The 24,534-nt window shown below is 40.9% G+C and overlaps 1 protein-coding gene across 7 annotated transcripts in view; it reads left to right on the forward strand.

Annotated features, from left to right (window-relative positions):
• Window positions 1-1,352: 1,352 nt before the first annotated feature.
• Window positions 1,353-24,534, forward strand: part of LAMA2 (laminin subunit alpha 2) — a 362,452-nt gene continuing 339,270 nt past the window's right edge. For all 7 annotated transcript variants that reach the window (XM_033143752.1, XM_033143756.1, XM_033143755.1 and 4 more), the window contains exon 1: window positions 1,353-1,559. In XM_033143752.1, coding sequence (XP_032999643.1) covers window positions 1,430-1,559 — 130 coding nt within the window. In that variant the 5' untranslated portion in view covers window positions 1,353-1,429. The remainder of the gene's footprint in view (window positions 1,560-24,534) is intronic.

Genomic DNA, 24,534 nt, shown 5'->3' on the forward strand with positions numbered 1-24,534 from the left:
AGTCCACAAACGTGCCTGAAAGGAATTGAGGGCTAGTGTAGTAAAGAGGGAATGGAGGGAAGAAATATTGAGAGTGATGATGAAGGAACCCATCACTTCAGCTTCACTATTTGACCCATGTATCTTTTCAATGTGTTGGTCTCCTCATCAGTTCATGGTCAGTTACTTCTCTCAAGGGGAAGAGGATGGCTACTGTTCTGTACATGCTATTACCCTGTTTCTCCTAAAATAAGACATAGCCATAAAATAAGCCATAGCAGGATTTCTATGCATTTGCGAAATATAAGCCATTCCCCAAAAATAAGCCATACCCTGAAAATAAGCCATAGTGACGTGGTACCTCCCATTAAAACAGCCTGGAGAGGCGTGGCTATGCAGCATACCGATGCGACGCGGTTAAAATAAGACATCCCCTGAAAATAAGCCATACTGTGTTTTGTTGAGCGAAAAAAAATATAAGACGGTGTCTTATTTTAGGAGAAACACGGTATCTATTCTCAGGGAACCTCTGCAGGCTCCTTCACTCCCCGTTCAAGAGTCTGTTATATCCCTGTGGGCTAAGGCATACCAAATTGATTTGAACCCAGAATATTCCATTGTTCCACCTCCATCCCTTTCACTATCACCACAATTCTCCCAGTATTTTAGTTTGGAAAAACCTTCAATACACATGGGAACACACGTTAAAAATGCCAGGCCTGCTACATGGAGATAGTGTATATTGATTCAAATCCAGTTGGTCCAGTTCAGTGCCTGGAGTTGCTGACGGCGAAACGAGTTCTAGGTCGTTCCATGAAACTTCTTCCACTGAGGTGCTGTCCTATGATTATTATTATCTTCAGTGCCTTTTTCTGGGGGGACGCAGGGGTAGCATACCCCTAAACATTTTGTGAATTAAGTTTGGCCTCATTGAGGGGCAGTATTTCAATGAGTAGGAAAATGAGAGTACCCCATAACAGTGTTGTTGTTGTTGTTGTTGTTGTTGTTGTTGTTGTTGTTGTTGTTGTTGTTGTTGTTGTTGTTGTTGTTTCTACTGTTAAACGTTCCCATTCCTTTTGTTTTCCATTCCCTTGTTGTTCTTCACGCTTTCTGGCCAAGACCTCCACCCCGGGCGCGCGCGTCGCTCGCTGCCCTCTTCATTCGCTCCAAGCCTCCTCCGTCCTTGGAAGGCTTCCCCGATTGTTCATTGTCCCGTGACCTCCTCAGGCCCTTGGCCGGTGCCTGACTGAGGACAGCGGGCCAGGCTGAGGGAGCGCGCGGAGCGGGACAGGGGCGTATCCTTCCGCGGCGCCCTCCCTTGTGGCAGCGGCTTCGACGCCTCTCTCACTCTCTCTCACACACACACACAGGCAGCGTCTCTTCACTTGAAACTCATTTCGCTAGCCGGGAGAGAGCGAGAGCGCGCGGCGTCTGCCGCTGAGGAGGAGCAATGACGCGACCCGCTCTGCCTCCTCTCTTGGTCCTCGCCGCCTTACTGAGCCGGTGCGGCGCTCAAGTTCTTCAGCAGCAGCAGCAGCAGCAGCAGCAGCAGCAGCAACAGGCAGCGCCTCAGCAACGAGGTATAGTAAAGTTTGCCGGCATGGAGCTACCGGTAGTTCCCTAGAGCTGTGCACGTCCTTGAGGGGCTTCTGGTAAACACACACAGACACACTTCGGTTGCTCCCCAGCCCGCTTCTTTTTTCTCCTCATCTCTCGCCTGCTTCTTTTCCACGTCAGTAAATGAAGTAAATGAAGAGAAGCAGCAAATGGTTGGTGTATTCCCCCCCCCCCCCCTGCACTGCATCTCCCACAGATGGGCTGAAGAGGCACTGAGCTGAAGAGGCTCAAAGTTTCTCCTCTTGTGGTCAAGCTGTTATGCAGGCGGCTGCTGGGCTTCCACGCTGCAGAAGGGCAAAGTGGAGTCAGGCTCCCTTTACGCTCCTTCTCTCTCCCCCCCCCTGCTTTTTCGGTCCCTTGGAGAGCATTTTATTTCTTCAAAACGCGCCTGTTGCAAATCTGATTTTTCAGACCGAGGGTTCTTGGCACCACTTGTTGACGGGACACACTCAAGGCCACGTCCCCTCAAGAGTCACAATTGACACCATTTTTTTCAGGCTGCTTTGAGGTTCAGAATATAAGCCTTCCAACTGAGAGTCCCCAGTGCTGGCTTCTTCTTCTTCTTCTTCTTCTTCTTCTTATTCTTATTCTTATTCTTATTCCTATTATTATTATTATTACCACTATTAGAAATTGATGATTATGACCTGGAGAACTGAACCTGCGTCTCTAGGTAGCAGTCTCTTTTCTGCTTATTGCTAGATCATTGCCAGGTTTTACTTGCAAACTGCATCTTCCCAAATACTTCAGGCTACTGTCTGCAATCGCTAGTTCCATGAAATAGTGAGGTTGTTATGACTTACTATTGTGGCGAAGGGGAATAACTCCTCAAATATGGTGTAAGCACATAGGTTTTTGGCTAGGTGAATGTTGCATTGTATACTTCTTTTTTGTTATTCTGCAATATGATGAATTGGAAAAAGAGAAAAATCACTTAAGAGGATAACATAGGAGTCATATTAATTAGCGTAAAAATTGCTCCGAAAGGCATACAGCATGAATAAAGTCTTACAGTATTGAAGTAATTGTATATAGGCTTTAGCTTTAGCTAAAGAGTGCTTTTCAAAGAGCACTTTTCTCTTTGAAGAGAAAAGTTTGTGGTAAGGTTAGAAAATGGCTGTGTTGGGGTTGAAGGGATCTGATTAAAAATAACAAAGCCTGTTCATGACTTTAATGTAGAAATCTGAAAGTAATTAAAAACATTCAGACTCATCTGAGGATTTTCTGCCCATCCCACATTTTGCATTAGAGGACCAGATGCTATGGTCAAAAGCCAACTAAGTTGGGGGGGTATGGACTTAAGTAACTTTAGTCCATTGATTTCATTAGGTCTGCTTTGAGTGTGACTTAGTTGGATATCATCCTTAAACTTGTAGGTTGTATGTGCCTTTTAGGAAACCTCAAATAGCTGGCTCCTTGATGCTAATTTTAACTCTTTGGAAGATTAATGAGGGCTTGTCAAATGATTAGGAATAAGTACCATTGAAATAAGTGGAACTTACCTTTCGTTGTTATTGTTTATTAATTCATGAATTGCATTTTACATGCATCTCAAGGTAATTTATAAACATACCAAAATGTTTTAACAATGTTTAAAAAACATTACAAAACAACAAGAACGATAGGTTTTAAACAATATAGAATGAGCACCTAAAGTAGAAACCTTTTTGATCCATGCAAAGGATAGGGCTGCTTATGTCTTCTCAGATTCTAAATAGAGTTATAATAAACTATGGGGAGAACTCAGACAGGTTGACTACATTTGGAAATAGACTCACTGGAAAACAGAGAGCAGTCAGTCACATTTTAAAATAGCACATTTAAAATACATTGGGGCACATATTCATTGCTGTTGCCATTTAGTGTTCAGACGAGGAGGTAATTTGCGGCTATAGAAGTACCGGTACACATTTTACCATTATTCTCACCTTCTCTTAGTACTGATGATGTTGTTATTTATAGGGGACCACTATCATCACACACCATAGAGTAAGCCTGAGATAATACAGGTCCTTGTGTTGAGGACCTTTGAGTGTAAATGTAAGCACTGAGGAATAACCAGTGCTAGAGAAGAGAAGGGAAGAAGGGGAAATTCTGCAATTCAATATGAACAGGTGTAATTGCATGTGCATCGACTTCATTTCAGTTGGGGTTGAGAACTATGCAGAGTAATAGTTTTCATAAAAAATAGGTGAACAAGAAAAGGGAGGGAGAGATGGCTCTACAGAAGTAACTCTGGAGCACTGAGGTCTCTGAGTAACCTTGACCATTAGTATGAACAGCCAGACTTTAAGTAGAACCTGGACATTGCTGATGCATTTGAGAGTTGGAATATTGCCACGATCCCATGGAAGCAAGCAGATGAGGATGTTAATGTTGCTACGATTTGTCCAAGAAGACCATTAGAGAAACCCAATGTCGTTCACACCCCAGACTGTATAGCTCAGTCATGGTCTGCCACTATCTTCTGCAGTCTTGAATCTAGAATGCTGCTGGGTAGGGATTAGAACTATAGCAATGCCTGTTATGTATGCCACGTTTTTATTGAAAAAACTACAATGTTTCCTTCTGGTGGCGATTGGTTATTCTAGTAGTGACTCCTCACCACTATGCCATATGTTTTTAATGCCTATACTCTAATAGATAAGTCTACTTTGCATGTAATTTATCTGGGTGGTTATGAAAAGAGAGGTAGTCAAGAGCAAGGAAAGAAATCCACTTACTGGCATAAAGAAATTATGCATTTATTATTATTTTTATTGCATTTATAGTCCATCTTCAAAGGCTTCAGGGTGGAGTAAACAGTTCCCCTTATTTTTATTCTAATTATTTGCCACTGCAAGATTGTTATGCCCTTCTTAGAACTGTTCTTCTTAGAACTAACTGCACGATTCATGGTGTTGATATTTGTGCACATGGCTCTATACAACCTGAAAGGAGTGCCTCTTCCAATACCATCTGATCTGGTGCTTTAAGATCTGCTTGTGGTCCCATAGGTGAGGGAAACCTGTGTGTTAATGGCACAAGGCAGGACTTCTCAGTGACAGCCCTCTGGATATGAACTCCTTCCCACCTGATATTCAGTTGTCCCACATATCATCAGCGATTGGTAGTTAGTGATTCACTTTAACAGAGATCAAATATTGTTTGCTGAATTGTGTTTTGGTTGTAAATAGAACTTGGTTTAGTAAAAAAACCAAAAAACAACACCCATTAAATTCTCCATAATTACAAAGTTAAAAACAGACATTTAAACATTTCAAAATATAATTGAAATAAGCAGCTGCCTGTTGTTTGTTTGTTTGTTTGTTATTAATTAATTACCGGTAATTAAAGATTTTCTAGGTCTACAAAGTATGTGCAATGGCTCTCTCTCTCTTTTTTCCCAAGAGGTTGGGGTTGGCCTAGGGTGTGGTTGTTCAGTTGTGATTGGCTGTTGTGATCTTTGTTTTCATGTGTGAGTGGGGGTGGGTGGGTTGTTTTGGATCAGGTTAGACCATATTGATTTGTGTGCTGTGGTGGATTTTTGTCATGTCCTGTTGGGCTGTGTATGTGATGAAGGGGAGCCATACCGGGGCTGAATTGTGTTTTAAAGGTTGATATTGTTTTGTTGGTAATTTGAATCATTGTTGTATATTGGTACTGTGCTTTAAGATTGTGGTTGCCTCTCTGTGTTCTTTTAGGAGGAGCAGTAAGGTAAAAGAACAATAATTACATGAATAATTGACTGATTAACTCTGAGAGGTAGGTTAGCACTGAGAGGTCTGGCTCAAGATCCCTTGCTGAGATTTGTGGAGACTTTATCTTGGATCTCCCCAGTCCTAGGTCAACACTCTAGCCATCACACCAGCAATAGATGATTGTGATACAGAAACAATGATGTGATATGGCACCATAACATTTCCACCAATATTACCAGCCTTCCTTGTTACTCACAATTACATCTCTGGCATTCTTGAAGCATTGTATATTTTGAGAGAGCCATATAAACTTTAATCAAAGGAGAGGATTGCAAGGTCAGCCATTCCTCGGGATACATCTGAACACCTTATAGAATAGAAGGCATTGTATGAAACCTTTTTTTTAATCTGAGTAACAGTTTGCTGCTGTTCCCTGTCTGTCGTTATATCCTGTCGCTCTTTGAGTGACCCCACAATTACCTCCTGCTTACTTGGTAGGATGAAGTTGTGGGAGGATTATGAAAAGGACTGTACTGTATTTAACAGGCTTGGTATTGAGCAATATACAAGTTCCACACCCCTATGATGCATCTGTGATTATTTCATTTGTTCAAAGCTGCCATTTTGTTCCAAGCCAATCTAAGCACACATTCAGAATTTGGCACAATATGGGGGAACAGTTATTCTGTCCTTTCCTCAATGGGGAGGCATTACATTTAACAAACAATACTGTATCATAAATACTGTGATAGTACCAAATGACACTTTAGGATATTTTGATATATATTCCTGTCAATCATGTTCAGGGCATTTGGGGTCATGAGATAGTTAAGACGTTTACAGGATTTCCAGATGGCAGTTAAAATGTAGAATTCCAGCACATCTTGCACCTCAGACAATATGCTACTCTGTAATGTGACTTTTTAAAGTTGTTTGGAGACTTTGTGGTCAGAAACCTGGAGCTAATTTAATATTTAGCTTGTTGCATCATATGTTACTTATTTTTCTGTTAACTGAACTATGCTTTTTTTCCTCCTAGAGGTCTTTTCAAAAGTGTCAGGTCTGCATGAAGAAAACAATATTTTAGAGCACTGGGTCTTACAAGTTTGAATGGTTTTAGTTCAGGAAAACATGCCAAAAAGATATATAGTAGCCTTTAAAAAACCAGACTACACACTGCCTCCTCTGGAGCATTAGAATGAAATTTGTGGGAGTGGAGAAAATATTTGATGCAATTCTAGGAATCGATTAAAAAACACCCGCAAAGCTTAAACAAGCTTTAAATTTCACACTATGTTAAATATATCCTTCCCAGACTTTAGATGAATTTTAGTTTCATATTCTGTTGAAGATTTGGAAATTGAATTTTTAAATTCATATATTCAGTTGGGTTAGATAATGATTTAGGGATCAGTACTCCAGCCATCTAAATCCATATAAGTATTTACTAGCAGAACTGTTAGTCATTTACATTTATATTTTTTTCAACAACTTGGTATCCAAATCTGGGCCATCTGCAAAAAGACTAGGGAATCAACATAGTCAATGCAAATAGCCTGAATATCAAATTCCATCAAATTCAGTTATTTTATTTATTTTTGTAATATTTGGCCTTAATGCTTATTATTATTACTACTACTGTTATTAATTACCTGCTGTTTACCCGATGGTCCTAGGGTGCATTACAGCTGTCATCCTCGGATGAAGCGTGATATATAAATTCAATAAATAAATAAACAAATAATGTAGGCAATTGGAGTTTTAAGGTGGTATCATAGAATTGTAGAGTTGGAAGGGTCATTTAGTCCAACACCCTGCCATGCAGGAATCCCAGCTAAAGCATCCATGACAGATAGCCATCCAACCTCTGGTTAAAAACATCCAATGAAGGAGAGTCCACAACCTCCCGAGTCCTGAGGGAAACTGTTCCACTGTTGAACAGCTCTTACTGTCAGAAAGTTCTTCCTGATGTTTAGTTGGAATCTCCTTTCTTGTAACTTGAAGCCATTGCTTCAAGTCCTGCCCTCCAGAGCAGGAGAAAGCGGGTCCTCCATTAAAGAGGGCACGTGTTGCATTGCGACCTGGCCACCTGACCCAGTGTTGTGGGTGGGTAATCCTGGAACAGCCACAACCCCTGATAGGTAGGTCCCGCATTGTTTGGGGCAATCTGACCAATGGGGTGCTGCAGAAAAGGAGCAACATGGGACCTATATACCGCATGCAAGGCTTACGAGCTTCCTCTTTGGGGCTTCGCATTGGAACACCCGCCCACCTCTCCCTATATTTAGGGCTTGTGCTTGATTGGCTGGTGCCATTTGGGTTTCGCCTGCCGTGTAGCAAATCGTCACAACTTGTAAGTTGCAGATAGGCTCTGGTTCAGGTGATAGGCGTGGCACGTGACGTTGCCATGCCTATGCAATGACAGGATATTCCGGTAGAGGAATCCAGGGACTCACTGGTTTGGTGATCCCCGAAAGGAGTTCAGCCCGTGCCCGAGTCCAGGGGGCATCAGGGTGGCTGATTGGTGCTCCTTCCATCAGCTGTCCCTGGTGTTCATCCTTGAGCTGTCCTATGAATGTGGCTCTGGGACAGCACTGCCTGCAAGGGTGCAGGGAGTCAGTGGAACCTATGCAACCATTCATTTGGTTATAATCAATAAAATTGTGGCCTAAATTTCTGCCAAAAACTAAACCTAATATCTGACTCTTGTGTGAATTTATATTGGGGAAAGGTAAAAGGTCTAAACATGCAAAACAAGCATGTTCCCTCTTCCATGTGACAGCCCTTGAGATATTTGAAGATAGCTAGCATATCTCCTCTCAGTCCAGGTTTTTCTTAGGTTAGACCTTTTGCAATTAATGGACCTAACTTAGTCACTTAGTCACATACATTCATTTAATTGTGCCTGTTCTGTATAAAAGCTTAGTTGAATTCCACTCATAAGGTTGTGTGCAATGGTGTTGCTCAGCTGACAGTAAGGCTTCCATCAGTGGACAAGCAACTTTTGGTGATTCCCCCTTTTCCTTGTACTTCCTCACAGACCCTAAATCTGACCCTGGGGTTTGGGGCATGCCCCAGAACTGATTTAGTGAAGCTTCAGGGGTAGCAGAGGAAGATGGAATCAGTGAAAACTGTTTGCCTCCCCAATCAGCTGAGAGAAGCCTTACCAACACTGCTGAATTATATAACCCTGACTCTTGTACTATGTACAGGTAGGTAGCCGTGTTGGTCTGCCATAGTCAAAACAAAATAAAAAATAAAAAAGATACCTGAAGAAGTGTGCATGCACACAAAAGCTCATAACAAGAACAAACTTAGTTGGTCTCTAAGGTGCTACTGGAAGGAATCATAGAATCATAGAGTTGGAAGAGACCACAAGGGCCATCCAGTCCAACCCCCTGCCAAGCAGGAAACACCATCAAAGCATTCCTGACAGATGGCTGTCAAGCCTCTGCTTAAAGACCTCCAAAGAAGGAGACTCCACCACACTCCTTGGTAGCAAATTCCACTGCCGAACAGCTCTCACTGTCAGGAAGTTCTTCCTAATGTTTAGGTGGAATCTTCTTTCTTGTAGTTTGAATCCATTGCTCCGTGTCCGCTTCTCTGGAGCAGCAGAAAACAACCTTTCACCCTCCTCTATATGACATCCTTTTATATATTTGAACATGGCTACCATATCACCCCTTAACCTTCTCTTCTCCAGGCTAGTTACAGGTGGGTAGCCGTGTTGGTCTGCCATAGTCAAAACAAAATAAAAAAATTCTTTCCAGTAGCACCTTAGAGACCAACTAAGTTTGTTCTTGGTATGAGCTTTCGTGTGCATGCATTTTTTATTCTCCAGGCTAAACATACCCAGCTCCCTAAGCCGTTCCTCATAAGGCATTGTTTCCAGGCCTTTGACCATTTTGGTTGGATTTTTTTATTTTTTATTTTGTCTTGTACTATGATTTTTGTTTCTGTGTGCAGTGATCTATGATTTATACTTGAGCAAACAGTTCAGTAACTTTTTCATTCCTGAGTCTCCCTATTGCCTGAAATATCAGGATGTTGATTATATGATTATGAGCCACCAAAGAAATGTGGCTGTAAAGGACACTGTTTTTATTATTTAAGGAGGTGGGTGGCACATTTTTAATAGGGATAAGGAATACTTGCAAGATACACAGTATACTATTGGAAGATTTTAACTACTGAAGAAGAATACAACATTTTTCATAAGGGGCACTATGATTTGGGTTACTTCCATATTCTAATACAAAGATAGGAAACTTGGGACCCTCCAGATGCTGCTGGACTACAGTTGTCATCATTCCTGATCATTGGCCATGCTGGCTGAGACTGATGGGAACTGGAGTACATCATCAGTAGGGCAACAGGTTCCTTACACCTGATATCTTCAGTGTAGTATTTGACTTCTCAATTCTGTTGTGTGCATAATGTGCAAAAGGACAATGAACCAGAGAGGTTCACAGTAAGACCCATGCATACAGTGAGGTTAAGGGTAGATCTATGTGCTACAATAACCATGAGTCTGTGGCTGAAATGACATTCTTTGTTGAACTCCACCCCTTCTCCTCATAATGTATATAAAAGCTTACTTGTTTCCCTAGGCAGACTCTGTATCAGTAGCTGCCACTGTTAAGGATGAGAAAAATTGAACATTATGACATTAGGAAATGGCGTAAGATTTCTATCATAAATGGAAATTTAGCACCACATTCACACCCTTCAGAAGGTTGTCAGAAGTTTTCTTGGAAATGCAAGGAACTGTTCCCTTACGACTGCTATATGCATGCTACCTCTTGCGACTGCTATATGCATGCTACCTCTTGCATTATTATTATTATTATTATTATTATTATTAATTACATTTAGTAGTTGCTTTTTAAGAAAAGTAAATGCAAAGTGACTTACAATACATACACATATTTGGGGTCACTGGGTTGAAATGGCATTGTTAATGCGAGATCAATACTTTGGCAAAACAATCTCAGTGACTAATTGATGTTGCAGAAATTAGCAGGTAGAAACACAGCTATTGAAGTTGCATGGCCGTCAATGACATTCTGGTTGAAAAAGTAACATTGAATGCAGTTTCTGAAACATCTTTTACTGATTATGAGCTGATTGATAATTGATTGTACATGGGTTCCTGTATTGTTTTGCTGTTTAAATATACACACATAGGAATCTTGGTGAGAAATTCTATTTTTATTTTGTATGCTTCATGGTATTTAGCCAGTTGCCCCTGCTTCTTATTTTAGGTTTCATTACATAGAAGCTTTGTATATCAAAGTGACAATTTGTTTTGGGGGCAATATGATGTTTTAGTTGCAAAGTCACATCAAAATTTGTTCACACCAACATATTGAAATTTAAGATAATAAACATTTCTTTGTAGCATGGATCAAAGAAGAATGCTTAAATTCATGTGGAAAAAATACATTTCAAAAACAATTACTTCTACAAATGGTAGAATGCATACAGATGTCTACATGATGTGCTTCTGAGCAGCACAAAATAAATTTAATGGTGATTGTATTTCATAACATTGCAATCAGCAACAGTACATGCCAGCGTCACTTACTGTCCACTGTAATATAGCTGTCATTTTTTTAGACAAGATATCGTCAAGAAAGAATGTACTTCTTTAAAGCAAGTGATCTTTAAAGCAGTGATCTTCTTTCACGCTTTGAACTGCTTCATCAACCTAAAAAAAGGATCCGATTCCATCTGACATAACGTGTGGAACCTTAAATAACTGCAGAATAGAATTGGAAAGAAATATATGTAACAGTCTTGACAAATGCATGATTCAAATGGGAAGTTAACAAAGACACGGGAGAGATTGATTTATTTTAATTCTGATCCCTTTAGTGCATATTTCAGATGCAAACTCGTCTGTATGAGAAAAACACTTTTAACCCTTCCCCACTTTGTTTCTCTCCTACAAATCCTTCTCCAGGTCATTTAAAAATATTGTTTCCAAACTGGAAATGAGCACATCAGGGTGGCCTCAGGAAGAATTGTTTGGGCCCAGAAAATTCTTGGGAATGGAATCTGGCCAGCAAGTCAGCTCCTGGGTTCCTCCACTCTCAGTGGACTATTTTGAGCGATAGATGGGGCCCACTTGTCAATCACCTGACTCCACTAGATGGAGTCTAGATGATTAGATGGTTAGATGATTTCCACTTTGCCAGCTAAGGGATGGTTGACATTGTTACTGACTGGGAACTTCCAAGCTTCCATGACTTCCATAGAAAACTCAGTAGCGCAGTCCTGAAATATATGGATATTGTTTTTCTTAATTAATGGCAGGGTTGGACTACCTGTTATATTAAAAAAAAAACCTCTTGCTTGGTGGATGCTTCATCAACATCACACATACAAGTTTCACAAGGGCTTGCCAGAGTTTTGCAACAGTTTATGCCTTTGAGTCAGAGCCTAATGTCATTACAGCAGCTGCAGCGAGGATATGCTAGTGGACTATTGTGAAATCTTACCATGAATAATAAACTTACTTTCTCATTCCAGCCTAAGTACTATTCCAGCATCCAGTTCTGTTGGAAGTTGATAGCCAAATGTTTATGCCTTGTTTTCAAAGTTTTAAATCATAGCCAGTTCCTTCAAACAGCCATAAATGCTTGCATGTCTCTGGGTTTTGCTATTCAAGCAGCAAGGAAATGCTCTTGGATAGCAGCTGCAAAGAGCTATTTATTTATTTTATTTATTATATTTATAAACCACACTTTCATTTAAAACAGCACATGGTGATATACACACTAAAGGGACAGTATTACAACAAAAACATCAAACATATCAGTAAGAGGTGACTGGCAAGGAATAACAGATTTGAAAGACCTACCTGAATAATTTTTTTTTAAGAAAACATCTAGAAATGAGTAGGGATGGCTAACACCACGCATCCTTCATGTGATAGGACGACTCCCATGCCTTGAGGATATGTGCAAGATATGATAGAATTGGCTGTTCATGCAACTCACATGTGATATCATGAACCCCTTTCAGAGTTTTGAAGACAGTTCCTTTAATAGACAATAAAACACTCAAGGCAGGTTCATAAGGATGTAGGTGACCCTTCACATCTAGTCCCAAACAGTTTAGGACTTTAATGTTTAGTGCTAGTATTGGAGAGAGGCATATGGGCAATGCCTCCCCCCAATACCCCTTTAACGGGGAATCCTGTTATCACCGCCATACTGGGGGCGTGGAGTCACCACCCCACCCCACCCTCCATTTAGGAAGATGACTAAAGGATTCCGCCCAAGGCCTGAAACCGCCAAAGTTGTGACGAATTGCTACGGGAAAGGCGAAACCTGCCAATGCAGGGAAATTCCTTTCCGGCCCTTCAACAGCGGTCTTGGCATAGCAGCGCCTGCATGCCTGGGTAGGCAGAGACCCCAGGTATCCCTTCTGGGGGAAGGCAAAGCCAGTCCAAACTACCAGGTGTCACCCAGGAATTCAGGGGGCTGCGCGCGACCACGCAAACGTCACCCTCCATTTGATGTGGGGAGTGGTCATTCCAAGAACTACCTGTGCCTCCATATAACACTGGGTACAGGAGAATCCTCAAGTATTGTAATTGTTTCTTTAGAGAATGTATAGACTTGTCTATCTAGACCAGGGATCCCCAATCGCCTTCTAAATGCGGCCTGCGGATGGTTCAGGAATCAGCGTGTTTTTACATGAGTAGAATGTGTTTTATTTAAAATGCATCTCTGAGTTATTTGTGGGGCCTACGTGGTGTTTTACATGAGTAGAATGTGTGCTTTTATTTAAAACGCATCTCTGGTTTATTTGTGGGGCATAGGAATTCGTTCATATTTTTTTTTTCAAAATATAGTCTGCCCCCTCCCACAAGGTCTGAGGGACAGTGGACCGGCCCCCTGCTGAAAAAGTTTGCTGGCCCCTGATCTAGACTGGTGGTCTTTTTAACCACCTGAACTTCCACCTTATGTGGATTAAGCTTTGGCAGAAATGTAACCAGGAACTGATTGCAAAGAACTGATCCATTGCTCTTGCTGACTGACTGGTGTATTAACATCACTTATGGAAGGAAAATGAGTCATTGGAATTGAATAATAGTTGCTATGCACATGTAATAGAATGTGGTTCTTTTTAATACTGTCAGAAACAAAAGAATGAAGCTTTCTAAAATAGTGCCATTGTTCTGTTGGTTTGACATGTTACCAAAGGATGTGCTTACCTCTCCTAATCACTTCTGCACTGGCCATACAGTAAGTGCGTAACAACTATTTGCTGGAGTGGGTGGGTGACTGCCATGCACACTCTGTACATTGATTATGCATACAGCTGCTGTGTTTCTTCTTCCCAGTTGTAATACAGACAATTGAACAGTGTGTCAGTTAAACATGTGGATATTTTCTACCACCTACATATCTTGGTAGCTAGAGAGAACCTCCAATGTGTACTTGTTCTACTGAAGGCTAACAAAACCATTTTGTACATGGGTTACATACTATGAATAGAGAATAAAAATGCATCTTGCCACAAAGGACATTTTATATCTATCTATCTATCCATCCATCCATCCATCCATCCATGCACTATGGAAAGCACTTAACAGAAGGTAAAAATGCCTATAATGCTGGAATGAAGTGTGAAGTTAGAACATTTAACAAAAAGCTGTAGAAAACTAGAACAACAGTAGAATACTGTCATCTTGGCAAGACAAGACAGGGCTAATGGGCAGAAAAGAGGGCAACCCTTTTTCGAAAAACAATGCTGGCTCATGGTCCAATTGTTGGGATAATTTATTGTCTTCCCAATTGGAGCTGAAGAACTGAGTAAGAGTTGGGGTTGCTTGTGCTAAGTAAGAAATCCAGGATGGAAATGAACAATAAATGCCTGGTATTTTGACTGTGATAAGATCATCTTAAATGCGAGAGCTGAACACTCATCTCATTGTGGAATGGTGATTATTAAACACAGGATTTTAGTCAGTGATTTTACTTCTGTTAATACATTAAGCATGACAGTTGTTGAATAGAAAATGTAGGCATACCCTGTAATATACTTCTGCATTAAAAGCAGAATTTTAGATCATAATGGTACAAGAAATTGGTAGTTCAGAGTAGATTCTAACATTTGCGTGGACAGGCAGAGTCCCCCCAACCCCAGGTGACCCCCAGGTGGAATAATGACTCAAGACATTGTGTTATGGGATTAAAATTGGCCACAACTTTATTAAAACTTCAGATGTAGGGAGATGTAGAGATGTTGGCTTAGGCATTGGCCGTTTATCCCTCCTAGTCCCCAGCAAGGGAGCTGGGGAACATCAGGGTTATCCAGAATGTGTGCGGATTGGACTGGCTCTGGAGAACGTCTGTTCAAGCATAGTAGCCTCCCCCCCCCATTTTGCCGCCGTTGCAGGGGAGAGCAATGACAACTAATTGGTGTATGGCCAATGCCTCCCCTCATACAACTCCTTTAACGGGGAACGCTGGGATCGCTGCTGCAGGGCGGTGGCATGGGTCACTGTTTCACGCCCCCCCATTAGGGAAGAAAGACTAAAGGATCCTGCCCAATGCCTGAAACCGCCACCCGAGACCGCAAAATCACGGACTCGCCGCCAAGACTACCTACACCTGAAAAGAAAAAAGACTTTCGCAAACCGGCAACCATTCTCAAAGGCCATGCCTCCCTTTTTGCCACAATGGAGTGCAACCGCTGCTGGCGGGTACGGAACACAAGTTCTTGACGCAACCATGTACGTTGAGGTGGAGCACAACCACATCTGGTGGGGCACGGAATGCAGGTTCTTGAGGCGACCATGGAGCCAAGGCATCCCAGCACATTCCACGGTGACCAAACCAAGTGGGAGTCATGCCTGAAATGAAGGATCACAAAAGTTCTGTCAGCGCTTGCTGATTGTGCCTAATGTAGCCCTTATAGGCAGTGGAACGCCACCATCCTATTGCTTTAATGTGCTCTGGGGCGAGCCCTCTTGCAGCTGCTGTTGTTGCTGCACCAATACAAAAGGAGTGGCCGGAGAATTGCTCTGGGATATCTCCACAAGCAAGGATAGCTTTACGTAAGACTGCCGTGAATTGGCAACTGGTCATGAGATGGCCAGATAGGAAGGGGCCCTGCCCCACAGGGCGTACTTTTAGGAATTTGAGTGTATCAGTGACTGGGCAGGGTCCAGTTTGTGGGGAGGGCGCTAAAGTTAAAGTAGTGCCCCGGCATATTTGGTCAGTTTTTGGGGCTCAAATTCTGAGGTGCACACTGCGGTTGTGAAAGCTAATATCAGCAACCATCATCCCCTGTGAGGGGATGATGGCGGGCCCCCGGCGCACTCCCCAATCCAGAGCGCACATTACCCTGTAATATGCTTCTGCATTAAAAGCAAAAATTTAGATCATAATGGTACAAGAAATTGGTAGTCCAGAGTAGATTCTAACATTTCCTGAAAAGCATTCTATCAACTGAACTGTCAAATTTTGGAGAGTTCATAACTTTGGACAGAAAACATTGTTGGTTTCAGAAGCAGGCTCACCCCCTTCAACCCTGAAGCCATCTCTGGGAATGGGCAGCCATCACTTCAGAACCTCTGAGCTACTTGGAATGTGGCTGGTGGCTATTGGCTGAAGCGATATCATCTGTCTCCAAAGCTGGCCTCTGAGCTAGAACATTGTTGGTGAAGCTAGAAGTTTCAAAGCAGGTGCCCCATTGCTGAGCTATGGCCTCTCTCAAAGCAGCTCCCCTCATAAAAATCAATGACACATCATATAGGATGTGAAAGACACATAAAATATAAACCCTGAAATCAACAATTTCCACTGGAGCTAATCCATCTCAGCCAAAGCAGCCTTCTGAAACAGTTGTGTTTTAGTTAAATGCCTAAATGTATAAATGGTCAGAACCTGGCTAATCTCCTGATGAAGAATTCTCAGAACTCAGAAACTTGCACACTTAGTTTAAGACATTTGGGTTGGCTTAATGGCATGGCTACCTTTACTCCAAAGGTAGCTTGGGCTGTATTCAACATCCATGTCCCATCAGTGCAAGGATTTCTGATTGCAGAAGGAACTTCTGTCCTCTGCTCCCTCTGTACCTTTCCAAAATACGTTCCAATCTGCTGTTACATGTAGATTCAGTCAAACATGTATGTATATTTATATTCATTTCTGGGAGTATAATTATGTGGATTTGCAATGGTATTTATTTGCTGTCTTTGAGAAAAGGGCAATGAATAATAAATAATATGTACCCCTAGAGTGTTTTCAGTAGAATGAAGATTGAAGATTTAGATATTTTCTGGGGACCTAAATACAGATTAAAAAACAAGCTGCATTAGGTATTCTTCTTGCCACTTTATTTTTGTCATAAGTAATTATAAATGTAACTGGAAGTTGAAAAGCAATTGCACTGGATAATACAGGAGACATTAATTTTCAGAAAACTTGTCACAATCAAATTTGAGAGATTTGCAAACTTAAAAAAGTCTTTAAAATATTTCCCCCTTCTCTACACTTTCATTTTATAATAGCAATGACTGCCCGTAGGCAGGGTAATTTTCATGTATTAATGATGACTTTTCCTGGGTAATGACTGAAGATATTGCCAAGAGCCACCAACCTTCCATGGTTGGCTATTAATCTTCCAGAAATGCCCTGTGACTTGACTGTAATGACTTAATTGTATTCTAACAGTTTGAAACCAGCATAATTCCCCTGCATTTTGTCAGTCATTATATATTCCTGGTAGTGGTACTAGAATTGTTTTCTTCTGTCAACAGTGCCTCTTGAGAGAACAACAAAAACCTTTAATACAATGATGTATTTTTTAAAATCATGAAAGCATAACCAGGCTGATAAAATCACTGTCATTGCATCTTTTCTTGTAAAATAGATCATTGCCAGTGGTGAGAGTGAAGTTGCAAAAATAATCTCCTGCTGTAATGGCATAGTATACATCATTATCATAGTTACATTGTACAAAGATTTGTACAGGACAGTGAAGAAAATACCTCAATTTATTAATATCATCCAGCATATTAAACCTAAAAGCAGGAAGGTATTTTCAGCACTGTACTTATGATGTCACTGTGAAATGTTGTCTCTAGTGACCATACCCAATGTGTTGTGTAGAGAGGAACATAAATTATTGAGGAATATGGTTTTCTTTAAGAAACCTGATATCTTTAATATACCCCAGAGAAGGCTGTCGGGTTATTTGGTCACGGAGTAGATCCTTGCACATGTGGAAACCTTTCTGATTATACCGAGCTCTAGGGGCAAATTAAAGTGTTAAGGGAGCGATAGTACCTCTGGTGGGGGGGTGACCCATCATGCTCCTTTTGGGGGTAGTTTGGCCATCTTTGGTCCCACCTGGCACTCAGCTCTCACCTGTGGCTCCTAGAAGCTGTCAGCATTCAACAGCAGCCCCACACCGGAATGGTTTTGATTGGCTGGCTAAACCTTCAGTGAGTTAAGGACTTCCTCTGCATGCAGAGATAGGCTTTGGCAGATTGAGTGGATGAGACAAATAGTGGGCCTAATGGTCAAGAATGGTCTTGTCTGCATATTTTGACAATTAATGACATCATGTCATTATTTTAACATCTGTTTTTGGCATTTGTCTTTCTCAAGAGACAACCAAGTGCACATCCAGGGTTGAAGTCAAACTGAAGTGTATTTCCCACGGTGCAACCCTGGGCAGTGTGTATGGAGGTCCTAGGCTGTCCAGACAACAAGAATTTTTCTTTTCCTAGATGGGTTACCTTTCCAGGTTGACAAGCCATAAGTTCATGAATGGTATCACCCAATATTAACTTAAGAACATAACTGGTTGAAACCCAAGGACCATTTAATCCAGCATCCTGTCTCCCTCAGCAGCAAACCAGATTTATCTGGAAAGCCCATAAGTAGAATGTAAAGAATCAGCCCATTCTGATGCAGTTATTCTCTAGATCAATTATATACCCTTTCACTTCGTGCAAATATGCAAGATACACATCTAGTAATTTACAATGTAAAATTAAAAACATGTAACAGGAGACCCAATGGGTGCCACTCCAGTAACAGAAGATGTCTGTCTGTAAATAATAATAATATTTATTATTTGTACCCCACCCATCTGGCTGGATTTCCCCAGCCACTCTGGGCGGCTTCCAACAGAAACCAAATACAAAAATATCAAACATTAAAAACTTCCCTAAAAAGGGCTGCCTTCAGTGAGGGATGCTTTAAGGGAATACCCACTCCCCTTGTAGCTGCCCCCCACCAATAATCTCTGGAAATTTCACATTCTAGCACAAGTTGCAGGACAAATTAATTTCATATAGTGTGAAATTTACTTTTTGCATAGTGTTGAGGTTAGCTTGTCCTATAACTTGTGGTATAATGGAAATAGCTGGGTGAATAAATGATTGAACAAGTTATTGAGCAATGGGTCACTTAAGTGCTAGCAGCCATGATGCTTATTGAATGAAAATGTATATGAAAGATATCTCTGCATCTTGGAATTATATTAACTGGTGACAGCTTGAGACATATGAGAAATTAGACCAACAAGGTCAGTATATTCTATAATTATGTTATTGTAGTTTCATTTGAAGACCACTGTTTAAAACTGGATCATGCATCAGACTGATCCAATATGACTGCTTTTCAATGGTGTTCTAATATCATAAAGGAGGGAAAGCCTCCTTAGAAATAAAAACATAGTAATGATATGAGGTATTGGAATTCCTTAATAGAGACACACATTGCTTACATGAACAATCAGTTTCCTGGAACCATCCCACATTTTGCTGGCTAAAATGAAAGATGTCAGCTGGACCTTGAGAACATCTGTTTTCAAAACTCTAAGGAACAAAATTGTTCAGAATGTTCTCAGGTTGTACTACATTAAAGCTACTGATCTTTTTCAGGACTCTCTCACACAGTGACACACAACCCACACAATTTCATTTTAGAATGCCCTCAATAATATTTCACTTTCATAGTAAAGCTAAATCCTATTTAATGAGAAAAGGAGACGTTTGCATTGGATCCCAACCATTGGATGAGTGTGTGTGAATACCCCACAGCAAATTGCTAGGTGGCTTCCTTTATTCAATTCACCAGGCCTCTTCGTCTGGCCTTGGCAAACTCACAAAGCATGGCACATATGCCATGCCACATAGCCTCCCCACTACTTATCTGATGAGGATGGCCTAGTGGTCAGAAGTTTCAGGACACATAGCTCCAAGTGAGGAACTTGCTTCATCAGAAGTTAGTAGACATTTAAAGTATGTATTCAGACTACCTCTCCCAGGCACCACTCTCTTCAGAGTCTTAAAGGGTCAACCTCTGCCTCCCACTCCATTCCATAGGCTCTTCCCTGGTATTCTCCCTGTACTGTTGCACCAGTGATGTGTGGTTAGAAGCACCTGGTTCCTCAGACTTAGGGGAAGTTGCCCATGTGAGTACAGACTACAGGTCCTGATAGCCCAGAACATCTTCTGGGGACTCCTTTGGACAGACTTGTGTGCCGTGTTACCCTGATCTCCAGCAGATCTCGCTGAACTTGATCATGCTGCTTAGCTGGTGCCTCTGCCATTTCTGGCTCTGTGTCTGGATTGCTGCTGGATTCAGGGGCCATGCCACTGACTATCTGAGTAATTTTCACAGTGTTTAGCTGAGAAAGAAATTGCTAGATGCAGTACAGCCTGTCAATAAAGAGGAAAACCTTTAGCAATTCCCCAAGCCTTAGAACACAGGAGAAATTGATTTGTTTTCCCTGCTCCTCATCCCCAATCTGGCATTTTGTAGCAGATAAGGAGATAAAATCCATGGGCCCCATGGTTATAAGTTCTAATTATAACTTTTCTCTTAGCTTCACAGTAATATTAGACTTGAGAAAGGAAATGAAGGAGGGATTGGTACTAACCTTGTGAGTCAGCTCCCAGGGGTGTGTTCTTTTAAGCTAATAAACAAATTGTAAATTTCAGCTTATATAATGTGTCCAGGAAACTATAAATTAAATAATTGTACAAGTGTCCTAGATAATGCATCTGGAGTTGGTTACTACACTCACAATCCTACCAAGAGCAAGCATATCATGAGATATTGGAAATCTGATAACATTACAAGCCTTTGAGCGCCATGCATTCTCATCTGGAACACAGTTTCCTGTAGTATTGCTGATATGCCAGATAAAATAAATGGGTGTCCAAAATCAACCTCCATTATTACTGGTCTCTTTTAGTTCCTGTCAGTGCTGTGATTTGTTGCTAAATGTAACTGTACATAAAACAGCAGGAGAAGCGCAGGGTTTCTTCCTCCTCCTTTGCAGTTTTGCATTGATGCTGAGTTCACTTTTAGACAAAAAGAAAAGCGAATGTGGCTTACATAGCCTCTTGGTAAAGAGAATGTGGTTAATACTGCTTTTCTGCTATGGTTAGGTGTACAAATTTATATTCAATAGGACAGACTTCCAAGTAGCTATTCACTTTCAAGTTTCTCGCTTGGGGATGACATTGTTATTTCTCTTTTCATACTCCTGATGTTAATATTCCTGTACTGGGCTTCTACACAATAATAAGCACTAGAATTCCCCACCCCATCTCATTGATAACAGCAAAAAATAAGTACAGCAAACAATATAGGCTGTAGAATTAAGTGTATAAAAAAGATCCTGAAGGCAGCCCTTTTTAGGGAAGTTTTTAATGTTTGATATTTTTGTATTTGATTTCTGTTGGAAGCCGCCCAGAGTGGCTGGGGAAATCCGGCCAGATGGGCGGGGTACAAATAATAAATATTATTATTATTATTATTATTCTGTTAGTTCATCCACATTATACTCTTACAGAAATAATTATGAAAAAATACTCTAGGGAAGGAGCACTGCTCAATAGTAAGGCACCTGCTTTGCATGCAAAAGTTGTCAGGTTCTATCTCTGACATCTCCAGGTAAGGCTGGGGAAGTTTTCTTCCTGAAACCCTGAAGATAATCTGTCAGAGCTATCGAAGCAGATTCTGTTACATAGCCAGGGCACAACCCTAGACTGAAAAGGGCCAAGAAAAACCATTTTTTTCAGGAAAGTTTAGAATTGTTCAGCCACAACATGCTAAAATATAACTAATTCACATTTATTGTATAAAAATACTCCTTGTTTCTTCTGAATGTCATTCAGTGGCTGTATTCAGATGTAATGCCAAACCATGGGGCTTCCCAAAGCAGGATATCAAACCACAGTTTGAAGTTAATTTGCCTAACTGTGGCTTGTGGTTATGTTTGAATTCACAAGACATTTCCAAGCATCAGGGCTTTAGCTCTGCCTCAGTTAGGCTTCTGCCCTATGAAGATGGATGTTGTTCCACTTTGAGAAGCTACTGCCCTTCAGAGACAGGAATGAAGTTATGAGGCTGAGTTGCTGAACAGATGGACATAAAAGCAGACAAGTGGCTATAAACTATGGTTAGCCTGCTGTGTATGTGCAACCATTGTGTGAATTACTAACTATGGCTAATACAACCCATGGTTTGTGTGATGGCTGAATTGAGTGGTGAATTGAATCTTTGTGAGTGTGAGGAGCTATGTGATCCTCGTGGCCCTTCAAAGTATATGAAAGGTATGTACCGATTAAGAGAGAGATTGAGAATCAAATAAACCCAAATTAACATAATTTACATGCTCTCATTTTTTCATTGTTTTGCAAGACGGATTATGATGTCCTTGTGTTTGTGTAGCCTGACTGTGTTTGAACCTTGTTTTGAAATGAAGGAACAGCAGCTGTAGCCTTGGGTATCTTTTGAGAGTGGGTGTGGTTCATACCCACCATCCCAGCAGGATGGCTTTGTTTTATTTGAAATGAACTTGGCTGCCTTAACTGAACTTGAATGAACCACAGAAAAAGTACAAATCTTCCTTTGAGATCTTCTTGTTCTTTCTTCCTAGAACAGTAAGCCAAAAAGGAAGGTCTTCAGCTCTAATGGTGTCAGACATGAAAAACAGCCCTCATGAGGCTGTATTTCTTGCTTCAAACATTAGCTGGAAGGATAGATGTTCCTAATGCCACTGTTCTGAGCAACGTAAGGACAAGATAATCCTTAAATACAAGTAGCCCAGCAAAATAATAGATGAAGCAATATTTAAAGATGTGTATTTTGACAGCACTGAAGTGTTGTTTATGACCAATTGCACAGAGGCTTAACAATTTAACATCACAGTCCTTCCAGTAATGACTTGCTAGGATTTTATATTATATGAATTTTATACTGTGTGAAACAATTCAGATGGGGAAGGCTTCCAGACCCTTTTGTAGGTTAATATCATCCTCATTCTGCTCCATCTGTTGTTTAAGATAAACGCGTGGAACTATCACCTGAGAGGAAGCAAAATATTTTCTAATACTTCTGCGAAATCCATGCTGAACAAAAAATTCACTATTGATCATCAGGAGAACCATTTTACATAGATGGAAATGTAACCAAGTAATTGTAACTTGCCATGTTCTTAACCTCCTATTTCACTGTTGGTGGTGTGTGCACAACCAGATTTATTAAGTCCCGGGTGAGCCACCAAGCATAGTTGGTAGGTTGCAATTTATTAGTTGGGAGACAGGTTCTGCAGGGCCGCTCTAATGTAGCAGTGCTGGCTGCTTTTGGAGTCAATATACTGTGCTGGGTTAGAATTATTGATTTGGCCCACTATATTCACAATAAAAGCACTCAGAGTGTTTGGCTATATGGGGTTATTTCCACCACCTTTTCCCTGTTGTGTAGTTGGGGAAAAGGTTGAACACCCCCCTCCTTCAATCAGCTGTTTGACTGGGAAGGGTAAGCCTTGGAAATCAGAAAGACTCATGTGACTTCCTCTCTACTGAAATGTTTTTCCGAGCTGTGTGAAATATGTTTATGGTAAAGCAGTTTCTGTATGGCTATGTGAACATTTAAAGGATTGCCTGATTCCACATGTAGCTGGTCCACCAAACAATATACAGCCAGTTTCAGGCTCATTCTGTTTTCTATATTCTGCTGTTCTTAATCCGTTGCATTATTTCAGTGACTACTTTCCATGTACATGTATGATTTAAGTAGAACTGGCATGCATTAAAACTGGAGACCCAATATCTGTCATATTCCAGTGCTATGAATGTTACCTGCGGAGAAATACACTTTAACTGCAGTTACCCAGCAGGTACTTACAACAATTCAAATGTAAGGGGAAATGGGTGGAAAGCCACTGTATTTTAGTGACCTGTTGGCATTTAAGTTTGGTTTTAGTTCAGATGTAATATCAATACACCATTGGCTGTAATTGCAACTACTCTATGCTTTTCAAAATGTAGTTATGAAACACAGCACCTCCCCTGACAAGAGTCTTACTCTTTCTTTTATAAGTATGTATTCTCTTTAAGTAAAATACTGTTGACATTTTTCACATAAAGCCAACTTGCCCTTTAATCTTATCCAGGTGGAGATAAGAGCTTTATCCTCAAATTTAAAGCCCTGCACACAAGTGTGCACATACACACAGAGCGAGAGAATGCCTGGGATATAATAGACAACAAACGTGAGCATAGGACTACTTTTGCAAACCTACTTTTTGTTTCAAACAGAAACAGGAAAAAAATCTGAAGGGATCAACATATTCTCCTTCCTCCAAATAAACAGTTCACACCTGGTAGCTTAAAGTCTTTAAAGTGGCTTGAAAATACCCTTTTGCTTTCCCACTGGTGACCTCCTTGCATACATAGATGCCATGATTCATTCTGCTTGAAACTGAGCATAGCCTGTAAAAATAATATCTGTAACGTTAAGTTAAAACTAACCAAAGGAGAACATTGTCAGCAAAAGCTGAAACTGGCGTAGACTGAATTAAAGTAATAAGGCCAGTGTTACCTGCTCTACCTGACTGCAGCTCAGTTCTGACACCTCTCAGGTGGCACCCTTGCCATCTAAGAGAATGAAGGAGGTGTTCATAGTGAGTTCTGGCACCTCTTTGAGCTGCCATGACATTTTCAAAAGAGTTTAATGGTGTAGAAGATGTGATCGTGTAATGAAATTGTGGACCTGAATCCACTGCATCCTGTGAAAGTGGTGTGCCTACAAAAATAGTTTTCAGGTTACGGAACATAATCTGAAAAACTATTTTAGGAGACATGTTTCCCTTTTCGATGACAGTTCTATAAAGTGAAAATCCCCCCTGACTCACAGTACTCCTAAACACCTTGGGAAGAAGATGTCAAGAGGATACCAGGCATTTCTGCACTTGAACTCCTAAA

Source organism: Lacerta agilis, chromosome 3, assembly GCF_009819535.1.
Source record: "Lacerta agilis isolate rLacAgi1 chromosome 3, rLacAgi1.pri, whole genome shotgun sequence".
In the NCBI taxonomy this organism is placed as follows: Eukaryota; Metazoa; Chordata; class Lepidosauria; order Squamata; family Lacertidae; genus Lacerta; species Lacerta agilis.